This window comes from Pseudonaja textilis, chromosome 3 (genome assembly GCF_049901715.1).
Source record: "Pseudonaja textilis isolate UNSWEBS1 chromosome 3, rPseTex1.2, whole genome shotgun sequence".
Lineage (NCBI taxonomy): Eukaryota > Metazoa > Chordata > Lepidosauria > Squamata > Elapidae > Pseudonaja > Pseudonaja textilis.
In genome coordinates this window covers 27,842,787-27,866,619 of record NC_141992.1, presented here as the reverse complement: position 1 = coordinate 27,866,619, position 23,833 = coordinate 27,842,787, and the positions used below count along the sequence as shown (strand labels likewise).

The window sequence follows — 23,833 nt, the reverse complement described above, 5'->3', positions numbered from 1 at the left end:
ACAAAGAGTTGCCAGCTGCCTCAGCAAGGCATTGACACATAGACAGTAAGTGCGATTGGCCAAAACGCCATGGAACCTCCCTCAGACTTGCTAGAGGCTAATTAACATCACAACAGCCTCCTACACAGCTTTTCCCTGGGCCTCACAGCTTGTAAAAACCTCCTGAGGCTGCACAAGTCTTCCAGAGATTTATTAGGCCATAAACTATCAAAGTTTTATGATACCTCATGGTCTTGCAGCGATTAGGCCCAATCCCAACCAACCTCCCTTCTACTGCTACATCGATAGGAGGGGCAATCTTCCTTCTATGAAGATATTAATCCGGCCATTATAAATTGCCAAACAAAGGCCAGAACACGAAGCCCCAGGGATTCAAACATGTAACAGGGATCATCAAAGGCCTCAAGGCCCCTCGCCTCATGGCTGGTGGCCATTTTTGTGATCGAGTTCCTCCAGGCGCCATTTTTAGTGGGTCCCAAGGCAGTGATCCTGTCTCTCTCCTGGTCATTTCGCTCGGAAAACACCATCAGGAGGACCTGACAGCACCTCCGGTGTTTCTTCCTTGAGCAATGAAAATAGATTGGGCTCAGCCAGGACGATCAGGCATGCAGAGCATTCAGACCTCTCAAGAAAACGACCATGAGTCTGTTCAGCCAACAGGGAGGCCGCAGCAAAGATCAAGGCCAGGGCCCTAGCCCCCAAGAAGGCCTCCAAGTCTGAACTTAGGGCACAAAAGAGAAGACATGAGGCTTTAGAGACACAATTCACAAAAAATGCTCAACAATTACAAGAACAAGCTGCAGGTACAGAGAGGGTAGATGGAGGTCCGGCTAGCCATCTACAAAACTGGTCACCTGAAAGGCAGGATGAGGCCCATCCCCAGGACCTGAGTTTGTGAGGCCCTTCTTATAGGCCACCTACTTGGAACACAGCTACACCTAACCCTCAGCAGGCTTTGCCCCTAGGCAGGTTTAGGGAGCAAACTAACCTTATCCCTTCTGTGACTGGGCCCCAAATGATAGTTCCTCCCTGGGAGAACAGGCCCCAAGACATCCAGGAAGTAGTTTTGGTGGCAGTCAGACAGGGCATTGCTGAATTGGTCTCAAACACCTCCTCCACTCCCCAGAAAGAGGCTTGGGTATCTTTTCTTCCTTCAGTCAGAATAACCCTCCCCCATGGAGGGAGGTTCCCACTTCGGAACCCATGTATGCCTCTCATCATTTTTATAGCTGGGAGGGACAGGATGACAGGGAAATTAAAGACTCCTTCCTCTCCGATGAAGAGGAAACCAAACCAGAACAACTGTCCACAACTGCTATCTTTAAGCCCTCCTTGTTTCGGCCCTTACTACAGAAGGCTCTGGTTACAGCCCAGTTAAGCCAAGAAGAGGTGACCCTGAAACCACAGGCTGGCCCCTTGAGCCAGGGAGACGCACTATTCTCCAAACTGGTGGTCGGAAATGAGTTTCTCCCATCTCCCTTGTTGTTCTTGGATGTAGTAAAGGGCCAGTGTGAGAACCCCGTCAGGGCCTCACCCTTCTTCCCAGGACAAGAAGTTCTTTAATGTAGGTCCCGCCTTGGCTAATGCATTAGCTGTCCCAGCAGTAGATTCCCTGGTGGTAGCCACCTTTGCTTCCTCAGGCACCCCTACAGAACTGGAGAATGTTTTACAACAGGAGGACAAAAAGTCGGAACAAACTCTGAAACGCACACACCAGGCTGCAACTTGGGCCGTAAAAGCTTCCACCGCAGCCTCCTTTTTTACCAGGTCATCTATTCACTAGTTGCGTCAACTTCAGGACAGAGTTCCCATTGCTGATGTTAGGTCCCACCAGGACCTCAACAAAATAATACTGGCAGCTGAGTTCAGTGGAAACACGAGATAAGAGAAAGGTGCTGTCTACTTCCTCCAAAGGGTCAGATTTTCAACGCACCACGTACCCCAGAATGCAAACCTTCAGGCCAGTTAACACCCCTTGCTTCAGTTGCAATCAGACAATGTATCCCCCTTGTCGGGAACAACAGCAGGACCGTCAACCCAAACAACTATTCTCGGATAAGTGGCCCTTTCAACTCGTTCATTCAGGCACTCTAAGTAACTACATCCACTCCCCTCTCATCGGAGGTTGTTTGACCTTTTTAAAATCCAGATGGGAGGAATCAACTAACAATGCTTGGGTCATCAGTACAATATCGGGCCTTCAACTCAATTTTCTCTCCCCCCCTCCATCGTTTTTTGTCAGCTGTCCTACCTCTTGTGACACATCTAAACGGGCCCAGATGGACTCAGCTATCCATCATCTGATGGACATCAGAGCCATAGAAAGAGTTCCATGGGATCAGCGGGGATCAGGTTTCTACTCCCACCTCTTTGTTATCCCGAAGGCCTTGGGGGGTGGGGGGTGGAGAGCAATCCTTGATCTCAAGCTTCTGAACAAATTCATCCCATACAGGCATTTTAAGATGCAGACCCTACATTCTATTCTTCAGAGCGTCTGAGAGGGCGACCTCCTTTCTTCCATAGACCTCACAGAGGCTTACTTCTATATCCCAATTTGGCCTCCCCATCGCCAGTTCCTCCATTTTTCTTATTGCAGTGAGCACCACCAATATCGGGCCCTACCATTTAGCCTTTCATTGGCACCAAGGTTTTTTACTAAGGTCCTGACAACATTGGTAGCCCACTTCCGAGCCTTACCTGTGAGGGTCCAATGCTACCTCGACAACATTCTGATTCAATCTACCTCCATCCAGGCAGCCGAACAAGATCTTCAAACCACGATGCAGGTGTTTCAGGAACATGGTTTCTCTATCAACCTGATCAAGAGACAGAATTGTAGTGACCATAGACACCACCCTTCTGGGCTGGGGAGCACATGCCCAGGGCCAGATGGCCCAAGCACACTGTCCATTTTCAGACAGGACCCTTCCCATCAATCTCCTGGAGCTCAGGACTATTTTTCTCGTCCTGAGAAGTTTCCGGAACCTAGTGTCAGGGTCCCATGTGCTAGTCATGACGGACAATATAGCAGCCAAGGGTCATGTCAACAGACGAGGGACCAGATCCAGGGTTTTGATGCAGGAGGCAGAACTCTGGGGAGATGGGCAGAGAGGAGCCTCCTGTCTCTCAGGGCAGACCGTATTTTGGTGGTTGACAACTCCAAGGCAGACTGGTTGAGTCGATCTCAAGTCAACCACTCACAATGGAGACTCCATCCTCCCCTGTTCATAGAATTGTCTCACATTTTTGGAACTCCAGAGGTGGACCTCTTCACACTCCCCAGAACGCACAGGTAAACAGGTTTTTCTCCAGGTTCCCAACCCAGGGAGTGGAGGGGACCAATGCACTTCAGAGCAGATGGCCCCCAGGTCTCCTCTATGCCTTCCCCCCACTTCCAATCATCCTGGCAGTCATACGGAAGATGTTGGAGGAAAAGGCGGAGCTGATTCTGCTGGCCCCATATTGGCCCAGGAGATCCTGGTTTGCAGACCTGGTGAAGCTGTCTGTTCAGAGGCCTTGGAAAATCCCGGCCTCTCGGATCTCACTCAGTCAGGGGGCCCTTCTGCATCCAGAACCCCAATGGTTTCAGTTGACCGCTTGGTGGTTTGAGTGGAAGTTGTTGAAGGAGGCCAACTTTTCAGATAGTGTAATTAACACAATACAGGCTTCATGTAAAAAGTCTACAACCCAACTTTATGATGCCACCTGGAGGAAATTCAGTGACTGGTGTTCAGAGAGAGCCCAGAACCCCTCTTTAGCATCTGTTCCAGAGATCCTTCAGTTTCTCCAGGATGGGCTGGACAAGGGCCTCGCGCCTAATACACTCTGTAGGCAGGTGGCAGCCTTAGCTTCAGTAATTTCATAGGGCAGGTACACATCCCTCTCCCACCACCCTTCGATCCACAGACTTCTGAGGGAAGCCTGAAATCTGCGACCACCCATTGTGCATAGGTATCCCACTTGGGACTTGCCTAAGGTTCTCCAAGCTCACTCAGGCCCTCCTTCTGAGCTTTTACGAATGGTAGGTCTCCATATTTTAACTCTGAAGGTATCCTTCTTGGTGGCTATTACATCACCAGGAGGGTATCTGAATTAGCTGCCCTTTCGGTAAGGCCAGATTTGTGTATGTTTCATGACAACTAGGTGGTTTTGCATCTAGACCCTTCATTTGTACCAAAAATTAACTCTTGATTTCACAGGGCTCAAGACATTGTTCTCCCTGCTTTTGTCCCAAACCCCAACATGTATTGGAACATCAGTGGCACACATTGGACGTGAAAAGGGGACTCAGGATTTATATCAAATGAACTGCACCTTTTTGCAAAAATTAATTCAATGTTTGTGTCTTTTCAACCTGTCTCCTTGGGGTCTAAGACCTCATCTCCCATGTTGAGTAGGTGGATCAGAGCATGCATTTCTACTGCATATGAAACTCTTGGCTTGCCAGCTCCCAAGAAACTGACTGCACACTCTACCTGGAGCGCAGCGACTTTGGCAGCTTGGGCCATGCAGACTCCGATCGAAGAAATTTGTAGAGCTGCTACATGGACCTCGCCTTCCCCGTTTGTCCGACATTACCGGCTGGACTCCTTTGCATCTGTACAGGCTGCATTTGGACAAAGGGTACTCCAGCGGGTGGTTCCAGGGTCGGATTAAGAGGACCAGCTGAGTCCCTCCCTTAGACATGCAGGCTTTGGTATGTCCCAATGCTGGACTCTGGAGCAGCATAATGGAGAAGGGGTGTTGGTAGACTTACTAGTGAACGCCCTTTCTAGACACGCTGCGAGAGAGTCCAGCCCCATCCTGTGGCTGTCTGGTCTAGTATTCTCAGGTAGGGGGGTGGTTGTATGCTCATTCTATTTGTTTATAGAATAGAAACAATCCTAGTCTGTCAAGATACTTCGCCAGAAAAGCTGGGGCTCTCAGCAGAGGCGAACCTTTTATAGTGGCAGACTCATCTCATCTCATAAGAGGGTGGAGTTATACCCAATTGTGGAGTCTATCACAGCGTGTCTAGAAAGTGCGTTCACTGGTAAGTCTACTAACACCCCTTCCATTTCCTTTCTTTCGCTCTTCTTGGAAGTGGCCTTTGTTAAGTTTCTATATTCCATTGAACTGCATTTTCTTCTTCTTTCACTCAGTGGATTTTTTAAAAGGCGGAGGAAGGTCTTTGTTTTCTGAGAAAAGATCAAATGATCACACAGGAGGGAACGATCAAGTGATCAATTTATCATGCTTCCTAATAAAGTGACACAACATTCATATGAAATTATATGATTGCCTAGGATAGTCATTCTTCAGTGGTTGTCATATGACAGATAAAAGGTTTTGTGAGAAAACCACAATTGGAAATAAAGCTAATTAGCTAACAACAGAAATATTTGGTTTGATGCATCACAGTGAATCTAGACTCTGAAATTCCTATTGCTAGAGAATGTAGACACATAAGTATTTTAAAAAAAGTATTTTAAAAAAATCCTGGTAACTGCCTGAACAAGTCGCACAGGTTTTGCTAGTGACATTTTTGGAAATGGTTTACCACTGCCCTTTTCTTAAGGCTGAGAGAAGGTGCTGGCCCCAAAGTCATCAGCTGGTTTTGTATCTAAGGTAGAACGAGTACTCAGTTTCCCAATCAATAGTCCAGGGCCATAACCACCACACCAGGGGTGGCAAACTCAATTTCACTGAGGGCTGCTTCAGGGCTGTGTTTGACCTCAGGGGGCCAGGGTGGGCCTGTCCACTTCAATGTCACTTGTGTCGCCTGTGGTGGCCCAAGTGCTCTGCCAGCGAAAACTGACTCCCAAGCTCTGTTTTCAGCCATGGCGGCCTCCTGCAGCCTCCTTCCAGCAAAAACAGAACTCGGGGGACCACATATGGCCCCCCGGGCTCTGTTTACACTGGCAGCGAGCAGCAGGAGGCCATCATGGCCAAAAATGGAGTCTGGGAGGGACATGTGTGGCCCTCCCAAGTTCCATTTTTTCTGGCTGAGGCACCATGCGCTGGTCCTTTGCTGTTTCAAGGTAGCCCTGATCTAAGCACCCTGTGGGCCAGATCTGGCCCACAGGCCTTGAGTTGACACCCCTGCACTATACCACCCTAGCTCTCATTGCAACTTACTACATACCATCAAATAATTGTCAACTCATAGCGACCAGATAAGTTTTTCTCCATGGTAATCTACATATAACCTAATCTTTCAGGGCTTCTAGCAGGGCACTCATCTGCAAAGTAATTGAGCGCATACATTGTCCTACAACAATCATTCAAACTGTTGGTTTTGTCCTCTTCTTTTCCTTTCCCAGCATTAGAACCTTCCCCAGAGAGCTAAGGCTTCACAAAATTACTTGCAGGAGAATGTTTACATAAACAAATTAATGATATCTGAATATCAGAAAACTTCCATGAAGGTAGTCTTACAAATGTAATCAGAAAACCAATTTTAGTGGGGAAAGTATAACAGGAATCAGAAGGACACCCATTACAAATAAGGATTGCATGGGTTTAAGATACTTTGCTTCTAGAGGTGAAGGACAAGATGTTATCGCTTCTTCCACATTTCCACGTACAAAGGCTAAATTTAATGCTTCAATCAGCATCAGCAATAATACAGCATCCTCCACTACTGCCAATGAACATTAACTTGGAGAATATTATCATACGCAACTCTATTTTTACACCCAAAAATGCTGTAGTACAGCGCAGAATACCTTGCTAATTGGAGTACATATTAGCAACTGTCTTTGTTTTGGGGAGGCTTTGTAATTGTGCAAGTCTACAGGAAGTAGACTTTGAAACTGTTACAGAATCACAAACAAGAAAATCAAATACAGCATATACTAGTGCGATAAGGAAAAAAAATCTTAAAATAGGACACAGCTTAGTTTCCCATAGGTAAATTTCTTCACAGAGTAAGATATGGGCCTGCCGAACAGGGAAAGGAAGACAGACTGTTAAAAAATGAGAAGGAATTTTGGAAACAAAAACTTGTAGGATTTGTAGTGGTTGGCCACTTAAGATGGAGCTAGACTCTCGAAGATCTCATTTCAGTAAAGAACAATGTTGGCTGATGGTTTTGAGATGGACTGGGGGGTTATAACCTACATTTGGATTGTTTGTTCAAGAGGTGCCCGAAGACCACCAAAGCAGAGCATGGCACGATCCAGAGAAGTGTGATTAGAGATGACTTTGGGACTTGCCTATCCAGTAAGCAACTGGAAAACCAAATTCTATCCACCCAAAATTGCTGCCACCAGCTTGAGAAAGACAGATTGGCAGTAACTTTAGCCTTTAATTCTAAATAGAAGTAGTTATAGGTTTTAGGTTTTGAGATGTATACAGATGTTAAGATAACATTACCGATTACAAACATTTTCGATACGAGAAAAAGTTCATGTTAAAGTTAATAATAATGTATTAAAATCTATATGTTGCCAAACTCTCAGTGACAAGCCACTGCTGTTATCTTTCAAGTGACTCAGAGAAAGGAGAGAGCAGGCAATGAAGCATAATTATCTAGTTGTAAATTAGGCTTGAAAAATTAGGCTGGAGAATCTGAAAGCAAATTTTTGAAAGCAAACCAGGAGACACCAAGTTCAAAGTCTGTTTTGACCATGAAAGCCAGCTGGGTGACTTTGGGCCAGTTATTCTCTCTCAACCCAACCCATTCCATCCCATGTTGTGGGTGAGAGAAGAGGAGGAAGGAGTATTAAACATGTTTATCACCTTGAGTATAAAAAGGTGAGATACAAATAAATAAATGCAATTAGCCTTCTTTAAATCATCATCTTTTAACCATCTCATAATCCCTTACGGGGTGGAGTCTGGGGAACTGAATGGAGCTAGCAGAGTGTTTGATGGCCGGATGCCCTTCTTGTAATCAATGCAGAGTTTTGTTCAGCAGATATATACTCATTGTGCCCAGAGAGATAAATATCTGCCTCTACCTAGGATTGAACTCACAGCCCCGATTGTGAGGCAAGAGATCCACCTCTAGGCCCCTGCACCACTCAATTAGCCTTCTTTAAATGCACTATAACATAAGGCGGGAGGCAATCAGGGGTGGGATCCGACAGGGTTAACTACCGGTTCGGTGATTTACGATGTGCTTCCTTGCATGCTGCATGCACATGTAAGTCTTTGTCAGCTTGCTGCCTGGACAGCTGAGCAGTGCTGCAGGCAAGGAAGCATTTGAAAAAGCACTTTTTTCCTGCTTTTTCAACTGCAGCTGTGCCTTGCATGGCAGCTGAGGTTGAAAAAGCAGGAAATAAAGGTCAGGTAAGAGCCCAGGCAGGCGGGTGGGCCAAAACAGCAGCAGACATAGAACTGGTTCTATGTCTGCTGCTCTTCAGAGCTACTGGTTCTACAGAGCCAGACAGAACCGGCAGAATTCCACCCCTGGGGACAATGCACAAGAAGCATTTTGTTTTATGACAAGGATAGGGAAAACAATAGCCACAAAGTTCAGGCTAACAGTTGACTGCAGAATTGCATAGATGCACTTCCTCTGCTTTCCATATTTATGAAATAAAACAATCATAGCAGAAACAAACCAACAGAGGGAGTAGTTGCTTAGTGATCCTAGAACTATTATTCTAGTTGGGATACTGAACGGAAAAAAAACAAAAAACAGAAGGGCTTTTTAATGCCAAAAATGATATGATCAAAGTATACTTAAAAAGGGAGTCAAAAGTGTTTTCAATGCATTACTCAGCTTAATATTGAAAATCCAAATGACATCACATTCTAGTAAAACTCAAGTCTATTATTTGCTACTGTTCAGCAAAACTTTGTTAGAAGCTATCAGAGACCATTGTTCCTTGCGTTGCTTAATGTACTCAATCTGTATTTCATGACAGTAACTGGAATTTTAATGAGGTTGGCTGGCTCCAATATATCTAGGAGTTAGCACATAGGTACTTACAGTTCCTTTTCTCTCCTCCCTTACATCTTTTTGTACAACTGTGCATAACGTATGACTAGTTGCTTAGTGACTGTTCATAGTTACAATGGGAGTATTTACAACCCAGATTTGAAGTTCCACTCCCCCATGTGACTGCGATTCAGGTGCTCAGCAACCAGGCCATATTCAGTCATTTGCAGCATCCTACAGTTACATGACATTTTACAACTGTTTTGCCAAAACTTAGCATTTACTTCCAAATTTTGGCAAAACCAGCCTATAGCAAACCACTGGTTTGCTTAACACAGTTGTAAAATCAAGTCAGTCACATGGCTGACCTGATTTATGATCCTGATGGGATCATAACCATTATGGTTGTAACTCAAGGACTACCCATACCTTGAAATCTAGAGTCATGGTAGCATCATGGTTAGAAGGAGTATTTCAAGTCGATTCTGGTGACTGCCAGCAGTTCAATCCTGACCAGCTCAAGGTTGACTCAATCTTCCATCCTTCTGAGGTCAGTAAAATGAGGACCCAGATTGTTCAGCGCAATATGCTGACTCTGTAAACTACTTATAAAGTAGTATACAAATCTAAGGGCTATTGCTATTACATTGCTACCATCTCTTGTAGCCACTGATAGCCTAATTAATCCCCTTTAAACTCATTATAATATCTTATAGTAAAATAAACCCTGCAGTTTAATTATATGCTAAGTTAAAATGGGCGTTGGTTCTTACCTGATACGCCATTTCTCTTCGAGCTGCGAGGATCATCCAGAGAGTAGGTGGTGCTTCAGTCTCTGCTGTTGTAGGGTGAGCTTAATTCTTGAGGAACGCTCCTCCTTCCATCACGTGACTCCATTACAGCGTTCCCCAGTTTATGCGAAGACGAGAGGAATTAGAAGTTCGTGCTCTCATCTTACTAAACTTAAAGGTTCATTGGCCGAAACAAGACCCCACCAGACGGTGAAACATAAGGGAGGGGCTGGATGATCCTCGCAGTTTGAAGAGAAATGGCGTATCAGGTAAGAACCAACGCCCATTCTCCTTAGAGCTGCTCGGATCACCCACACAGTGGGACGTACCAAAGCTGGGCCTGTCCTACGGGAGGGGCACCGTCTGGTCTGTAGTTCCCTCGGGTTCCTTGAGTACCCTCTGAAGAACCCTTCTACCAAAAGAAGCCTCAGCTGAGGCATACTTGTCAATCCTGTAATGCCTAATGAAGGGAGACGGGGAGGCCAACGTCGCTGCCCGGCAAATGTCGATTATTGGAGCCTGGGTAGCCCAGGCGGCTGAAGTTGCCGCACTCCTAGTGGAGTGAGCCGTGATACCCTTGGGTACCTGGAGAGCCTGAGCCTGGTATGCTTTGGCAATGGCCGCCCTTATCCAGCGGCCTATGGTGGTTGGAGGGACCTTGAGCCCCTGTGACTTTGGTTGGAAGGATATAAACAGGGCTTCGGACTTGCGGAAAGTCTCAGTGCGTTTAATATAAATCCACAAGGCACGTCTGACGTCCAGAGTGTGCCATAGTCTCTCCCTTTCATGAGTTGGCCTGGGGCAAAAATTGGGGAGGATAAGTTCTTGAGCCCTGTGGAAGACCGAATTAATCTTGGGTTGGTCGAGGGTGAGACCCTCATCCTCGGACATCTCTGCCTCTGTTGGTTCTATATCAGAAAGGGGTTCGTTATATTGCAGGGACCCCAAGTCAAACTCCTCCTCCTCCCTGCACAAAGCTAGGTCCCCCTCCGCCTGCTCCTCCTCCCTTATTGAGGGGGAAACCTCCCCCTGATGGGGTACCTGATCCTGGGGCGATTCCAGTCAGAGCGGAAGTGATCTTACTGAATGAGACTCAGAAGTGGTGGCCAGCGGAGGTAGACCAGGCCTGACCATCTGTTGGAGCCCTTCCGCAATTCCTTGGTGGATAGCCAACTCCATCCAGGATCTCAGTTGCTCTGGAACTTCCTCCTGGCGTAGGCCGGCGGCTGTGGGCATAAAGGTAGCCTCTGGAGTTACTCTGGCCGGTGTTCCAGGAGCCTGGTGACCTTGAGAGGGCGAGCTGCGCCTGGATAGGGAGGAATGGACTAAAGGAGGGGGGTAGAGTGGAGGTAGAAGGAGTAGAAGGTGGTAAAGGAGGCACTGAGCCTGTTTGCCTGGTGCGTCTATCGATTTCTTTTTCCAGCGCCTTGTGGCGTCTTAAGGCGTCCCTCTGGTCAGCTTTGGAGGACTCCTTAGCCTGCCTGCGCAGATGGTGGGTCTTTGATTTGGCCTTCAAGGAAGGGCCTCTGAAAGGATTGCCTTCTGCCATTTTTAGATAATTGAGCAAGATAAAAATCAAAATGAGGCGGTTGGCGCGCCTAGGGGTCGACCTACAACAAAGGCCGGGAGCCCAGAGGAATTCTTTTACGCCCCACCCTTTCTTATTTATTTATTTATATTTTATTTTTTTATTTTATTTTTTTTATATTTATTGAAATGAGAAATTCCTTCTCTGTCTATTATTTTCCTCTAGACTTATTATTGTTATTATTAATATTATCTATGAATCTATATTCTATTATTTATTTTTTTTAATATCAGAAGTAATGAGAGGAAAAAGAGAAGGGTGGACAAATCAATGAAGGAATGCCAGAGGCCTTAGGGTGCAAGCTAGGCCTATACCAGACTGCCTTCCCAGGCGGGACTGGGTGGAAGTGGTGAAAGGTAATCCGCGCCAGCTAAGGCAGGCTGCGGGAGAAGCCAACAAACGGAGGCAGAGAACTAGCCTCCAAAACACACAAGTAAATTTACGATTTTAAGAAACTCTGAGCAGGCCTGCGGGTCCTGCTGCTTGAGTACGGGCGCGCTGCAGCGATCGGAAAGATAAGGAGGAAAAAACAAAATGGCGCCCGGCCACGAGGCGGTACTTAAAATGGCGTCTGCCTGCAACGTGGACTTACAGGGCTCCTTAGCAGCAGCCAGAAATCTCCCCAGGGGCAATCCAAGGGCCCCAGGGGGAGGACGAGTAAGAGAGAATCAAACAAACTTCAATTGGAGGCAAAAAAATGGTGTTTGGTTGGAGCGGGGAACGGAGCGTATCCGAGCGATTAAGGCAAATAAAGCGTTTTAAGCAGAACGGAAGGCAAAAAAAAAAGGCAGAAAGGCAATGGGGAGGGGTGGGGGGGTAGCTTAGAAAGTTAGCTAGCCTTCCCCGTGGCACCCCCTGGGGCTAGGGAAGGCTTCCCAGGGGAATTTAGAATCCAAAACCAACTGCGCAGGGCTAAGAGGAAAATAAACCAATACAACCTGATAAGAAAGGTAATCAGTCAGAATAATGTTTTCTTGAGACGGCCAAGAGAACTGAAAAAACATTGCCTATTTTGTACAAGGCTGAGCATAAACTGGGGAACGCTGTAATGGAGCCACGTGATGGAAGGAGGAGCGTTCCTCAAGAATTAAGTTCAGCCTACAACAGCAGAGACTGAAGCACCACCCACTCTCTGGATGATCCGAGCAGCTCTAAGGAGAAAAAGTATTTCCTCTCATCAGCCCTAAATCTCCAACCAATTCAGTCCAACAGATATTTGGTTTCTGTAATATAACAGAAAGGAAAAACAGTACACTACGTTTTTTCCTTCATAACTCAGAAATTTTGTTAAGAATGTATTGCACCTCCCAATCACGTTTTTTTTTCTCAAGTAGCTGTTCTAAAAGTTATTATCTCTGTCCCTTCTGGTGAAAGCTTTAATCAAACTGACATCTCTAAGTAATTCAAAGCATTGTTTGTTTATTTAAAGAAAAAGCAGGCAGCACATTAATGATATTTGAAGTTACGGATGTTGGCTTTTATTGTTTTTAAACTGTTGCTGCAAGCTGACAGTATGGTTCATAAAATGGGTGGCCATATAGATATTTCAAATAAGTTACAACTATCACAATGTTAATGATCCATGATGCAGTTTGCAAGGTGAAAGAGCTAGGCTCCTTGGAGAAATTGAAGGACAAAGTACATCCTGTGCTTTCAGAACTGCCAAATTATAACATCATTTCAACGTCATAGAAACAGTGGCTCGTGATTAAATATTAATATATTTCATGAAATAATCTGAACACTTCTGGAGAGAAGTTCCCTGAAGATGGGCTCCAGCACTAGTCTGAAAGCTGGGAAGACAAAACCTCTGGTCCCGGTGACTGACCGAGATTGGATCCTGAAACATTATCCTGGGACATTCGCCTTCATTCATAATCCAAATACTTGCTATGAAGCTAGTTCCAAATAAATTGCTATATCTATAGAATATTGAATGTGTTAAGCTAGGTTTAACTTTAATGTTTGTCTCATTTCTAATTCACAGAAAAATCATGCACATAGTATATTCATATTTTCTCACCACCTGCATTTTATGAAAAGACCTACAGTTTAGTTCAAGTGACGATCTGGGCGTATAATTTCATTGCAATTTGTGTGTAGGACTAAGTCATTAAACTAATTATTTTCTTGATTTTTTAAAATCAAAATACTAATGAAGTTAATATCTTTTCTATCCTCAGCTTCTTTCACTAATGCACCTAGAAAATTTTATTTGGATGAAATCATCATATTCTCTCAAATTAGTCTCTCAAACTTTTAAGAAACAATAGATTTCCAGAGTGTAATAAGGTACAATATCACAGAAATCACAGCAAGTTCTTCATTTGATATCCAGCCAGCTTCCCCACCTTCAAATCAATAAACACGTACAACTAAATTAAAAGCTGATTCAGCCACCACTAAGTTCTATATACCAAAAACCATAGCACGCCCACAAATCTAGTTTTTATGGATAAGGGCTGAAACACAATGCAGGCAGTCCTTATTTAGTAGCCACAATCAGGACCCGCAACTCATTTAAGAAAAATGGTTGCTAAGTGAAACTACAACTGTGCTTACGATCTTACCTCAGCTCTCCTGAGGACTGACCTCAAAGTTATTTTTTTATCACTGTCATAACTTCAAATAGTTGCTAAATGAGGCAATTGCTAAACAAGGATTACATGTACAGTACTACTAATCCCCCAAGGAATGAATAAGAACTATTGACCCAGAACAAGAAATCAAAATGTAATTCAGGACAACCGTTGTAGAAATTTTTGTTTTTATTACATTTGTCTGCTGCTCATTTCACATCAAGGCAAGTCGGTGGCTTAAACATTACAATGAAACTTTTCCCCTCATCACCATGCCATCCCGGAGTAGTTTATTATTATTGCACAAAATTATAATATGTATTCTTTAGACTTTGGTCTAGTATAGCATATAAATCTACCACCCAATTATATTGTGTAAACCCAGCTAATTGCTAATTGAGTAATCCAGAAAGAGTACCCATGGAACCCAGAACCAGGTCATTAGATTGCCATTTCACAAAATTCAGACAAAACCATTAAGTAGCATACCAATAGGACGACGGTTACTTCTGGTCACTCATGTTTGGATCTGAAGTCAAGAAGTAAAACATCCTCTGTTTTAATAATTCTTCAAATTAGTTCTTCACTAATTTTGTGAAGCTGATTTTACAGCTGAAACTTTGACATTATTTTAAAAAATATTTTAAAATGTATTTTGTTACAATTGGCACATTGCTTTAAATTTCCGAGATGAAAAGATGACAGGAAAACCTCTTGGACTTTTGCTTTGTTTTGAATGAATGTTAAAGACAGCAGGCATAGGCCAGACTAAACTTGGTTAGGAAACAAGGAAGAGGCAATAATATAATGCTAATAAACAAAACTCAATCATAAAAAATATCAGTAGATTCCAACCAGTGGTACATGATAAATTGTGCCTGAAGAATACATTTATTAGATTTCAAGACGGTCCAGCTCCAAAAACATTCTGAGCTGTTTACAAGGATACATAATATAAAAGAAAATCATAAATCTCATGACAATGCTTAGAACTCATGAAAAGTTTGGCATTCTCACTGGACATCTTCTGGAGAGTTCTGCCCCCATCCCCAACTGCATGATGTTTCTGCTACTGCAATCTCATGAGATTTCATCCATTTGAAAAATTAAATTCTAATTGTTATTTTATTTTGGGAACTCAAAATTATCTAAGACTGCATCATGTATACTGGTGTCCACAGACATATTGGTGTGTATATGTATGTGTATACACACACACACACACACACTCATATACATTGTAATATAAAGCAAGGGTCTTCAAACTTGGCAAGACTTGTGGACTTCAACTCCCAGAATTCCTGATCTAACATGACTGGAAGAGGAATTCTGGGAGCTGAAGTCTACAAGTCTTAAAGCTATCAAATTTGAAGAACCCCCCCCCAAAAAAAAAAAAAAAGAGAGCCAGTGTGCTGTAGTAGTGGTTAAAACACCAAGCTAGAAAGCAAAAGATCATGAGTTCTAGTCTTGCCTTAGCCATGAAAGCCAGTTGAGTTACTTTGGGCCAGTCACTCTCTTTCAGCCCAACTCATTTCACAGGGTTGTTATGGGAAAAATAGGAAGAGGAAGGTGTGTTAAGATATGTTCACCGTCTTGAGTTATTTGTAAATGTAATAAATAAAAATATAATCATCAACTCCCTGCACAAGTTATTTTTGGGTTCAATTTCCTAATATCAGATTGGGAAATCTGAGAACTATCTATCTGGAGGAACCAGACTGAATCCTCTTTTCAAAAGCATTAAAATGGTTTGTCCACAAGTCCTATTTCATCAGGAGTAGAAAGAGCATCCGCAGCAATTATGCTCTGATTTCCAGATTTTAGAAGCAATTTGCAAAAGACATATTCTTTTTAATGTGAACCCCAGTCTCTTCCAAACCGACTGCCTCTGGCACAGAAGCAACCAACCTTCTGAGTAAGCCTATTTATTTCAATCAAGCAAAACAAAAACAAAAAAACTACCCACCATGTGTTTTTGAGCAAGCCCAACGGGAAAGCAACTAACGGTTCATCCATTTGCAGCCGATCACCATTTACAATGCAGTCTGTCAGCTGACACCGACAAAATGCTGCTTAATGCTTTGCACAGGCAGAGAGGGAAATACGATGCACCCCTCCGGATTACAGCAACGCATTTCAAAAACCGCAAAACTCCACCTTCGAGATTAATGTTGCTTTGCGTATCATGACTATTCCTTTAAAATATGTGGAACATCGCGTTTTGGAATGGGCGGCTATAACAAAATCTTTAAAAGTCGTAATAGGTTCCTGGCAGTTAGCGGACGATGGAAGTAGCAATAATATACTGAACAAAGGACGCAGCGAAATATAAGAATGCAAGAGAGAAACACGATCCTTTTTAAGTCCTCAAATGCCAGGCACATTTACCCACAAAGAAGTGGTCCCCAAAGTGTTTTTTTCCAAAAGGCGAGTGGGTTTTATTTTTTCTTCGTTGAAAACGTTTCGCTTCTCATCCAAGAAACTTTCAGTTCTTCTATTTATTTGCATGAGAAGCGAAACGTTTTCAAAGGGAGGGGAAAAAAAACCCTAAGAAAGCCTACTCGCCTTTTGGAAAAAGCGCCTTTGGGATCGGGATGGTTGAGAATCTCCCCGTAGACATAATGGCAAAAGGTTGGAAAAACCAAGAAACTTGCTCGCGCGCTCCAGAGTTGAACTTACTCGGAGCGTGAACTTTTCCAACACAGGCGCGTCTTACTCCCGAGGAAACCCGCAAGGCTCCTGTTATTACATTGCGCTGGCAATTCTTCGCCACAAGTGACCTGTGGCGAGCAGCATACAAACCCCCCATAGGGTGGAAATTTTTTAAAAAAATACTGCAAGGGGAATACCAGCAGCAACTCGTTCCGCTTTCCCAGTGTAGGAGTCCCCCTCCCTCCCGCTAATCCAGGGAACTACTACTACTACTACTACTACTACTAGTCTACTTCTACTTCTATTGCGCTCTATAACTAGCACTAGAGTAACCGACCACACAACTTTTTCCTTCCCCTTCAGGAACTCGGGTCGCTTCTACTCGGGGACGGTTCCTGCTCTTTGGAAGCCTGGCGTCTGGTTTAGGAAAGCAGCCCTTTAAATCCGGGCTGCTTGCTCCTCGCAAAAGCGACGCTTGCACGAGAACTGGAGGAAACCTTCTCTTTTCATTGCGACACTTTCAAGGTGTACCAAGAGAAGCTGCTAAAACTTGGGCTGTCTGTTTCCTCCTGCCTCCCGTCTTAGCCAGGCAACCAAGGGCGCAAAGCCTAAAAGCCCGCGGCTTCCCCTTTCTTGGCATGGGACGAGGATCGGGGAAGCAGCTTTTCCACCCACCTTCAAACGGCTCCCTCTCTCGTCCCCTCCTCGCCCCCGATGAAGCACTTCTAAAGAACAAAGACCCCGGCCGATTCCGCTCCAGCCGGACGAACGAACGCGGGCACTGCAGCGAAAAGCAGCCGAAGCAACCGGCCACTCCCCCGCCTCCTGCTCCAGCTGGTGCGAGGCGTTTTGCTTTGCGAGGTCGCCTATGAATGGAGCCGGGGGCGGAGCCCGCGGATGGATTGGGGGGAGTTTAAGTCCTCGGCAGAGAGAAAGGAAAGTAGCCCTGGAAAACGGAAAGAGGAATAGCCTGCCTTGTGCCCACGATGCCGTGGGGTTTGTACATCTGCAATTTAGGACATGCTTTGAGAACCATTGCCGCTGGATATGAACCCAGAGTAAGGCTGAAATATAGCAATTTCCATTGAAGAAACTTCTTCTTTGAAGCTGAAATAGTTGCGAAGGATGCGGGATAAGATTACAGTGGACTACAGCGTTGGCGGAAAAAGTCCCTTCAAGGAGTTCGCTTAAAGTACCATTAAAGTGACCCAAAGGTGCTTCTTTTTTTTTTTTAAAGGCAACTGGACAATCGTGGAGTTTTTTTCCTTTGAAAACGTTTAGCTTCCTAACCAAGAAGCTTCTCCAGTTCTAACTAATTGATGGAGAATGGAAGGATTTATGACTGAAAGAATAATGACTGAAAGAAGACTCTTGCAGGTCATATCTACCAGATCCATCAGATCGGGGAAGCAGGAAATGTTGCCACTCACACCCTAGTCTAGGGAGATAGAGCCCAGAAGAAGGGCCTTCTCCATGGTGGCACCCTCTCTCTGAAACATCAACCACCACCACCCCAAATAAATGTACATTCAAGAGATGAGCTAAATGTTTTATGGATTTTTCTAAATAACTTCCAATAAGTTGTCTTCCAGAATCAATATTCAACTCATGTTTCTTCTGCTTGCACACAAATTCCCACTTTTATTGTCATAGCTTGTTATGACATATTAGGTTTGCATTAGCTGGTGTTAGGGGAAAATAATTTTAAGTACAGGTTGTCCTCGACTTAGGACTGCAATTGAGACCAACATTTCTATTGTCAAGTGAAAAATTTGTTAAGTGAATTTGTCCCATTTTATGACCTTTCTCGCCACAATTGTTAAGTGAATCATTGCAGCTGATAAGTTAGTAACCCGGTTGTTAAGTGACTTTTCCCCATTGACTTTGCTTGTCAGAAGATCACAAAAGGGGATCACGTAACCTTGGGACACAACAATGGTCATAAATATAAACCAGTTGCCAAGCATCTGAATTTTCTTCACATGATCATGGGGATGCCAGAAAGGTCATAACTGTGAAAAATGATCGTAAGTCACATTTTTCAGTGCTGTTGTAATTTTGAAGTGACTAAGTGCATTGTAAATCAAGGAATACCTGTTAGTTAATTGAGCCACATTATACCTGAAATTATACACTAAGACGTGACAGAAACATTTGTCCAGAGACAAGATTACTTTGTGGAAAGTTTCCCCAAAGGGAAAGACCTCCCACCCTGTTCATTTCAATGAGGAGGAACAGATGCACAGATTCAATGGTTCACATTCATGCTTAGGACTGAGGTTAACCAGCTCTGAGATTCTGATACATGGCTTATTTAACCGAGTTTATTTAAATGGTCTGTTGCTTTAAGATAGTCCTAGGCCTTTGGATAAAATGATGGGATTCTTTATATCAGTTAAATATTCTTGGTTATAACAAAAAGCAAAAGGAAAAAAAATCACCTTATAACCACTTAGAATTTAAGAAATGTCTTCAAAAGGAGCTGCACTATAACTCCCAGCAATCCCAGCAAATTTGTCCAATTGGCATTGGATGCTGGGAGTTATTATAATTTAGCAATGACTGGCATTTCTTCTGTTTTTAGTCTTAAGAGGCATTATCTATATAAGTAATTATCTGTAATTAACTTTCACCATTACCATTTTAAAACATTTTTGCATTTACATTGTAATAGTAATTATTTGTTAAATGTTGTCCCAGGACAACATTTCTTTGTATTCTCTAAGAAAGCAGAATTGTTAAGCTGATACATATAAAGGAATACTTTTGTTTTTATATATTCAAATATCATTTAAGAATAATACCCTAATTCAAGAACAAGGAAACACTTTAATGTTTTAATTTGTGTACAGAAAATCTAAATGATAAAGCAAAAAAATAGCACACCTGAAATTAGCAACAGGATAAACCAAAGAATTGCTACACATCCATCTTTGGTGGAACAGCTATATTTTAATTATCCCCATAGATGGCATTAGCCCCTCTCTTCCTTGCAAGAGATGACAGATGGCAATTTCTTTTTTTAAGGAAAACATGATTTCAACAGGCTTTTCCCTCCAGCAGATAAGGAGCTGAAAATATGAGCAACCAGGGATGAAGAGAGTAGCTGCATCCACAGAACGTTGGAAATCTCAAGCAACTAGTGAAGAAGGCTAAAAAGAGAGACAGAGCTCAGAAGTTAAATAAAAAATCCAGTTAAGAAACATTTACAAATTTGTCTCCCATTGATATTACTGACAGTTAAGCCAATACACAGATCAATCAATATAGCACAGGAGTGTCAAACTCACATAGTCACAGTGCTGTCACATGACGTATCAGGACTTTTTTCCCCTTTGGTAAACTGAGCGGGGGGGGCAGGGCCAGCATCTGGCCCGCAGGCCGTAAGTTTGACACCCCTGGTATAGCAGAACTCTAGACACGTTATCTATGTAAACATTTTTATTCCCATGCTATGCTAAGCCATAGCGTTGTTTGTGTGGTTCTGTTATAGTATGTTATGAGAATCTAGGCAATTGACTTAGTTAATATACCATGACTAAGCTAAGAATCAGGTAACATGCGCAGAGTTCCCCAGTATGCCATCTGTTGCTCTCAAAGGTGTGTAGAAGATCATACCAACAATATCTTGGTTTCAGGGGATTTCAGAATGGTAGCAATAGTGCTTTTGCTTTCTTGTCTTAACTCCTCCCCTCCTTCAAAGGTAAAACAAAGACTCAAAAGGATCCCTCCAAAAAATTGAGAGGCTGAAATGGGTCCCAGTTTCTCAGATATTGCTCATGTCTGGCTGCAGGGAATGTGTAAACCCAGCACTAAACTTTTATACCCTTTGAAATGAATTATAGCACAGATGTAATTACTAATTCTTCCAATAACTATAGAAATGACAAACCTTGAAAAATTGTTTTTCTTAAGTCCAGCATGAGCCAAAAACAACTGAAAACTGAACAAAATTGTATTAGAGCCATGTGCAGTACTTTTTTTTAAAAAATGGCAACTATGCATGCTCTGGGTCAGGGGTCTCCGACCTTGGCAACTTTAAGACTTGTGGACTTCAATTCCCAGAGTTCCTCAGCCAGCTTGCTGGCTGAGGAACTCTGGGAATTGAAGTCCACAAGTCCTAAAGTTGCCAAGGTCAGAGACCCCTACTCTGGGTTATATGGTGAGACTATAATCTCTTTAGACAACATTAGCCACCAAGTTCTAGAACTAAATATTGACCAGAACTATTTGCTGATCATGAGTCAGTAAATCTGAGCCAAGTTATAATGGATGAGTGGAAGGTAATCTGTCACTTATGTATAGAATGCAAGTTGCTGAGAAAAAGAGATACCCAGGGCTCTAATTTTTCCAACCTAGTTAAAAAGGGATCAGGACTGCTCTGCCTTACTTTGCTCAGGGATTTTTCATGTAGCCCTACTTTAATGGCATACATCAGACAGATCCTTTTCTTCTACGGACCTAGTAAAGACAGAAACATTATTACTCTTATACTACAAGTAGGTCCTTTTACTTACCACAGGTGTATTGCACATCAAATCCTTCTCAGAACAATACTGTCTGCCACATTGGTTTAGTTGCTGTGAAATACAGGCAGACAGGCTTTTCTCTGTTTCTTTTGAACTCAAGTGAGCAGGTCTGCAGCCCAATTTTTCCAACACTGGAGTCAAGTTCATATCAAATTTTAAGGCTTTTCTGCACTTGCTTCGGCTGTTATTTCCACTGGATTCATGTTCAGATTTGAGGTCAGTATTCCCATCAGGATCATCACAGGGTGGCATCTTTATTTCTTTAGTAATGGGAACTTCAACTAAAATATAAATATCAGGATTTTATATCAATACAATGGGGAAAGAAAACAAGCTATAAAGGCCTTTTGGTTAGATACAGAAGGTGTAACAGCTAAACAAGATTTTGTACCTACAGTACATTTTGGATTTTTAAAATGCATAACATGGATATATAAAGCAGACAATTGTTATTTATCAAAGATGGAAATCAAAAACTAAATTAGATTCCTGATCTGTTTTCTAATGCATGAAATCTTTCTTGCTCCAATGAGAGGCAATTTCTATAATTGTTTTTAGCATGTTAACATTTGAGTTTAATAACAGTGAAAAATCTGAATAAACATTTCGTGAAGAAGGCAACTTCATAATACTCAATATTGGATAGGGATTGCTAATTATGATTGATGTTTTGAAGAAGGTTATTTACACATGCTGAGAAGGGCAATCAAGACATTTGCCATTATTCAAGAGGAAATGCTGCTGACTTACCTTTTTCATAAAGTCATTCAAAATGCTTTATAGTTAGATTTGTGAATAAGAAAAACCCATGTGTATATTTTGTATGACACCAATTGAATCTACTAGTTCCCCTATGTGGAAAATTAGCAGCGTATTTCTTTATATTGTAAAATATTGCATTTGATAACACAGACCAGTAATAGATCTGGAGTTGTGGTGGAATAGCACCATTCCAAACTTTATATGTTGCAAAAAGGAGTTTTATTCTGATAGCAGCATATGCATTTCCAAGCGATAATATAGTGGGATGATTACTTCATATCCTCAAATAAACTGGTATATTTCTAAGTATGTAAAATTGACATTTTTATTTACATAGGGTCTTTATTTTCATAAATAACTCAAGGTAGTGAACATACCTATTACTCCTATTTTCCCACAACTATCCCGTGAAGTGAGTTGGACTGAGTATGACTAACTGTCACTGAGCTGGCTTTCATGCCTATGTGTTGTAGCCACACCTATGAGTTGGACTAGAACTCACTCTCCTAGTTTTCAGCCTAGTGTTTTAATCAGTTAACTAAACTGGCTTGTAACTAAGAGGCACTCAAATGTGCCTCCACTGACGGTTTGGATAGTAAAGTACAATTTTAGTAGCTTTTGTTCTAGAGCAATTAGCCATGGGATCCCAAGGGTCTTAACCTGCATTAACAGGTCTACCAAATGGTGAATCTGTCAATTTACAATATGGGAGCAACTGAAGTTGTGTTTGGACACAGCCTAAAAGCACAACACCCTTCTGTTCAATCCGTTTAACAAACTGCAGTCATCCAAGATCTTTCTTCTTGTGTGATAAATATAGTTAAAAAACACCAACAACTTAAACCTAGTTAAAAGCTAGTATATCAAGCCTATGTAACTCCTATTCCTTTTACATGACCGATCTTGGACATAAACATGCACACACAATCATAACCAGCTGCATAACACCTGGCTATCCTTATTTTCCAACAACCAGAACTTCCTCCAGCTGTCCAACCAAGATGAGCTAATAACAGCAACTAGCTGCCCCTTCTTTCCCATTGCTTTCCTTATAGGGAATTCTTTTCATAACAAGGAACAACCAGATTTAAAATATTAACTGCTATATGTCAAGAACAACAAAACTTTAAATAAAAAGTCGGGGCGGGGGGGGGGGAAGGTATGGTTAAAAAAAATAAAATGAAATATTGCACACAAAAGCGACTTAATCTGCAGCTCCAAAAAAAAAACACTGCAAATATTGCCTTCACATTTCCACAGTATTTCCTCTGGAGCATAAACCAAGAGTTACTCATCTCAGCTTCCTATAGTATCATTAGGATACAGGGAATGGCATTGACCTTATTTCAGTGCAGTCCCCAACTGGTGGAGAGGCCTGAGTCAGTCTTGATCAGTTTTGCTTAAATGACATTAGAAAACTCTAAATATTTTGGGTTTTATCTACTACATATCTCCATTTTTAAGTGAAGCAGATCCTGTTCAAATAGACATAGTGCTAACTTTTCAACCATGCTAATATTTGGATATCATGGGATATAAAAAGCAATTTATAATATCTATCCCCATCCTGACAATTCCTAGATACTTTGTGCTACAACCCACATAATTCCTACAAGTCACATTAAATGAAAACTGTAAAAATTGTAGTGCAATATGGCTTACCTTCATTAAGTAGATGTTGAAACCAAAAAATCAGTAAGATCAATAGTATCCCAAAAGGCAAACAAAACCAGAAGAAGAGAAAAGGAAATGTTAGATCATTAATTAAAGGAACTAGGGGATACTTCATTTTTGGTTCAAAATCCAGCTGAACTGTGCGCATGACTTTAGTTTTTGCTGTGTGACACTAAATACCTTTATGTAACTACCCTCTTTTACTACATCATGACTTGAATCACAAAGCAGCTATGCTATCATTCCAACATAGCTGATATTTTTTTTAAAAAAAACTGGCTTTAAGCCTATTAAGAGGGGAATGTTACAGATTAGACGATAATTCGAGAAACTGCAATACACCTTATATCTTGTACTTTAATTTGAAACAGAAAAATAAAGATAAGCAA

General features: G+C 42.5%; 2 protein-coding genes across 2 annotated transcripts in view; both read right to left on the bottom strand.

Moving 5' to 3' along the window:
• ARHGAP40 (Rho GTPase activating protein 40) overlaps nt 1-17,707 on the bottom strand; it is a 76,886-nt gene extending 59,179 nt beyond the window's left edge. The window contains exon 1 of the mRNA XM_026697603.2: nt 17,155-17,707. The gene's annotated coding sequence lies outside the window, so the exon portion shown is untranslated. The remainder of the gene's footprint in view (nt 1-17,154) is intronic.
• Nucleotides 17,708-19,306: 1,599 nt separating this feature from the next.
• ADIG (adipogenin) lies at nt 19,307-23,589 on the bottom strand. The gene is made up of 3 exons (XM_026697599.2): nt 23,433-23,589; nt 20,997-21,289; nt 19,307-19,631 (listed from the first exon to the last, which is right to left on the bottom strand). Exons 1-3 carry the CDS (start codon nt 23,557-23,559, stop codon nt 19,611-19,613), a joined length of 441 nt encoding a protein of 146 aa, XP_026553384.2. The 5' UTR covers nt 23,560-23,589; the 3' UTR covers nt 19,307-19,610.
• Nucleotides 23,590-23,833: the final 244 nt, after the last annotated feature.

Excerpts from the sequence above, each read along its gene's own strand:
- ADIG (XM_026697599.2), bottom strand. The coding sequence starts at position 23,559 with ATGAAGTATCCCCTAGTTCCTTTAATTAATGATCTAACATTTCCTTTT. Across the intron at positions 21,290-23,432 it reads TCAACATCTACTTAATGAAG|TTGAAGTTCCCATTACTAAA; the intron begins GTAAGCCATATT and ends TTTATATTTTAG. Across the intron at positions 19,632-20,996 it reads TGATGTGCAATACACCTGTG|CCTTCTTCACTAGTTGCTTG; the intron begins GTAAGTAAAAGG and ends CTCTCTTTTTAG.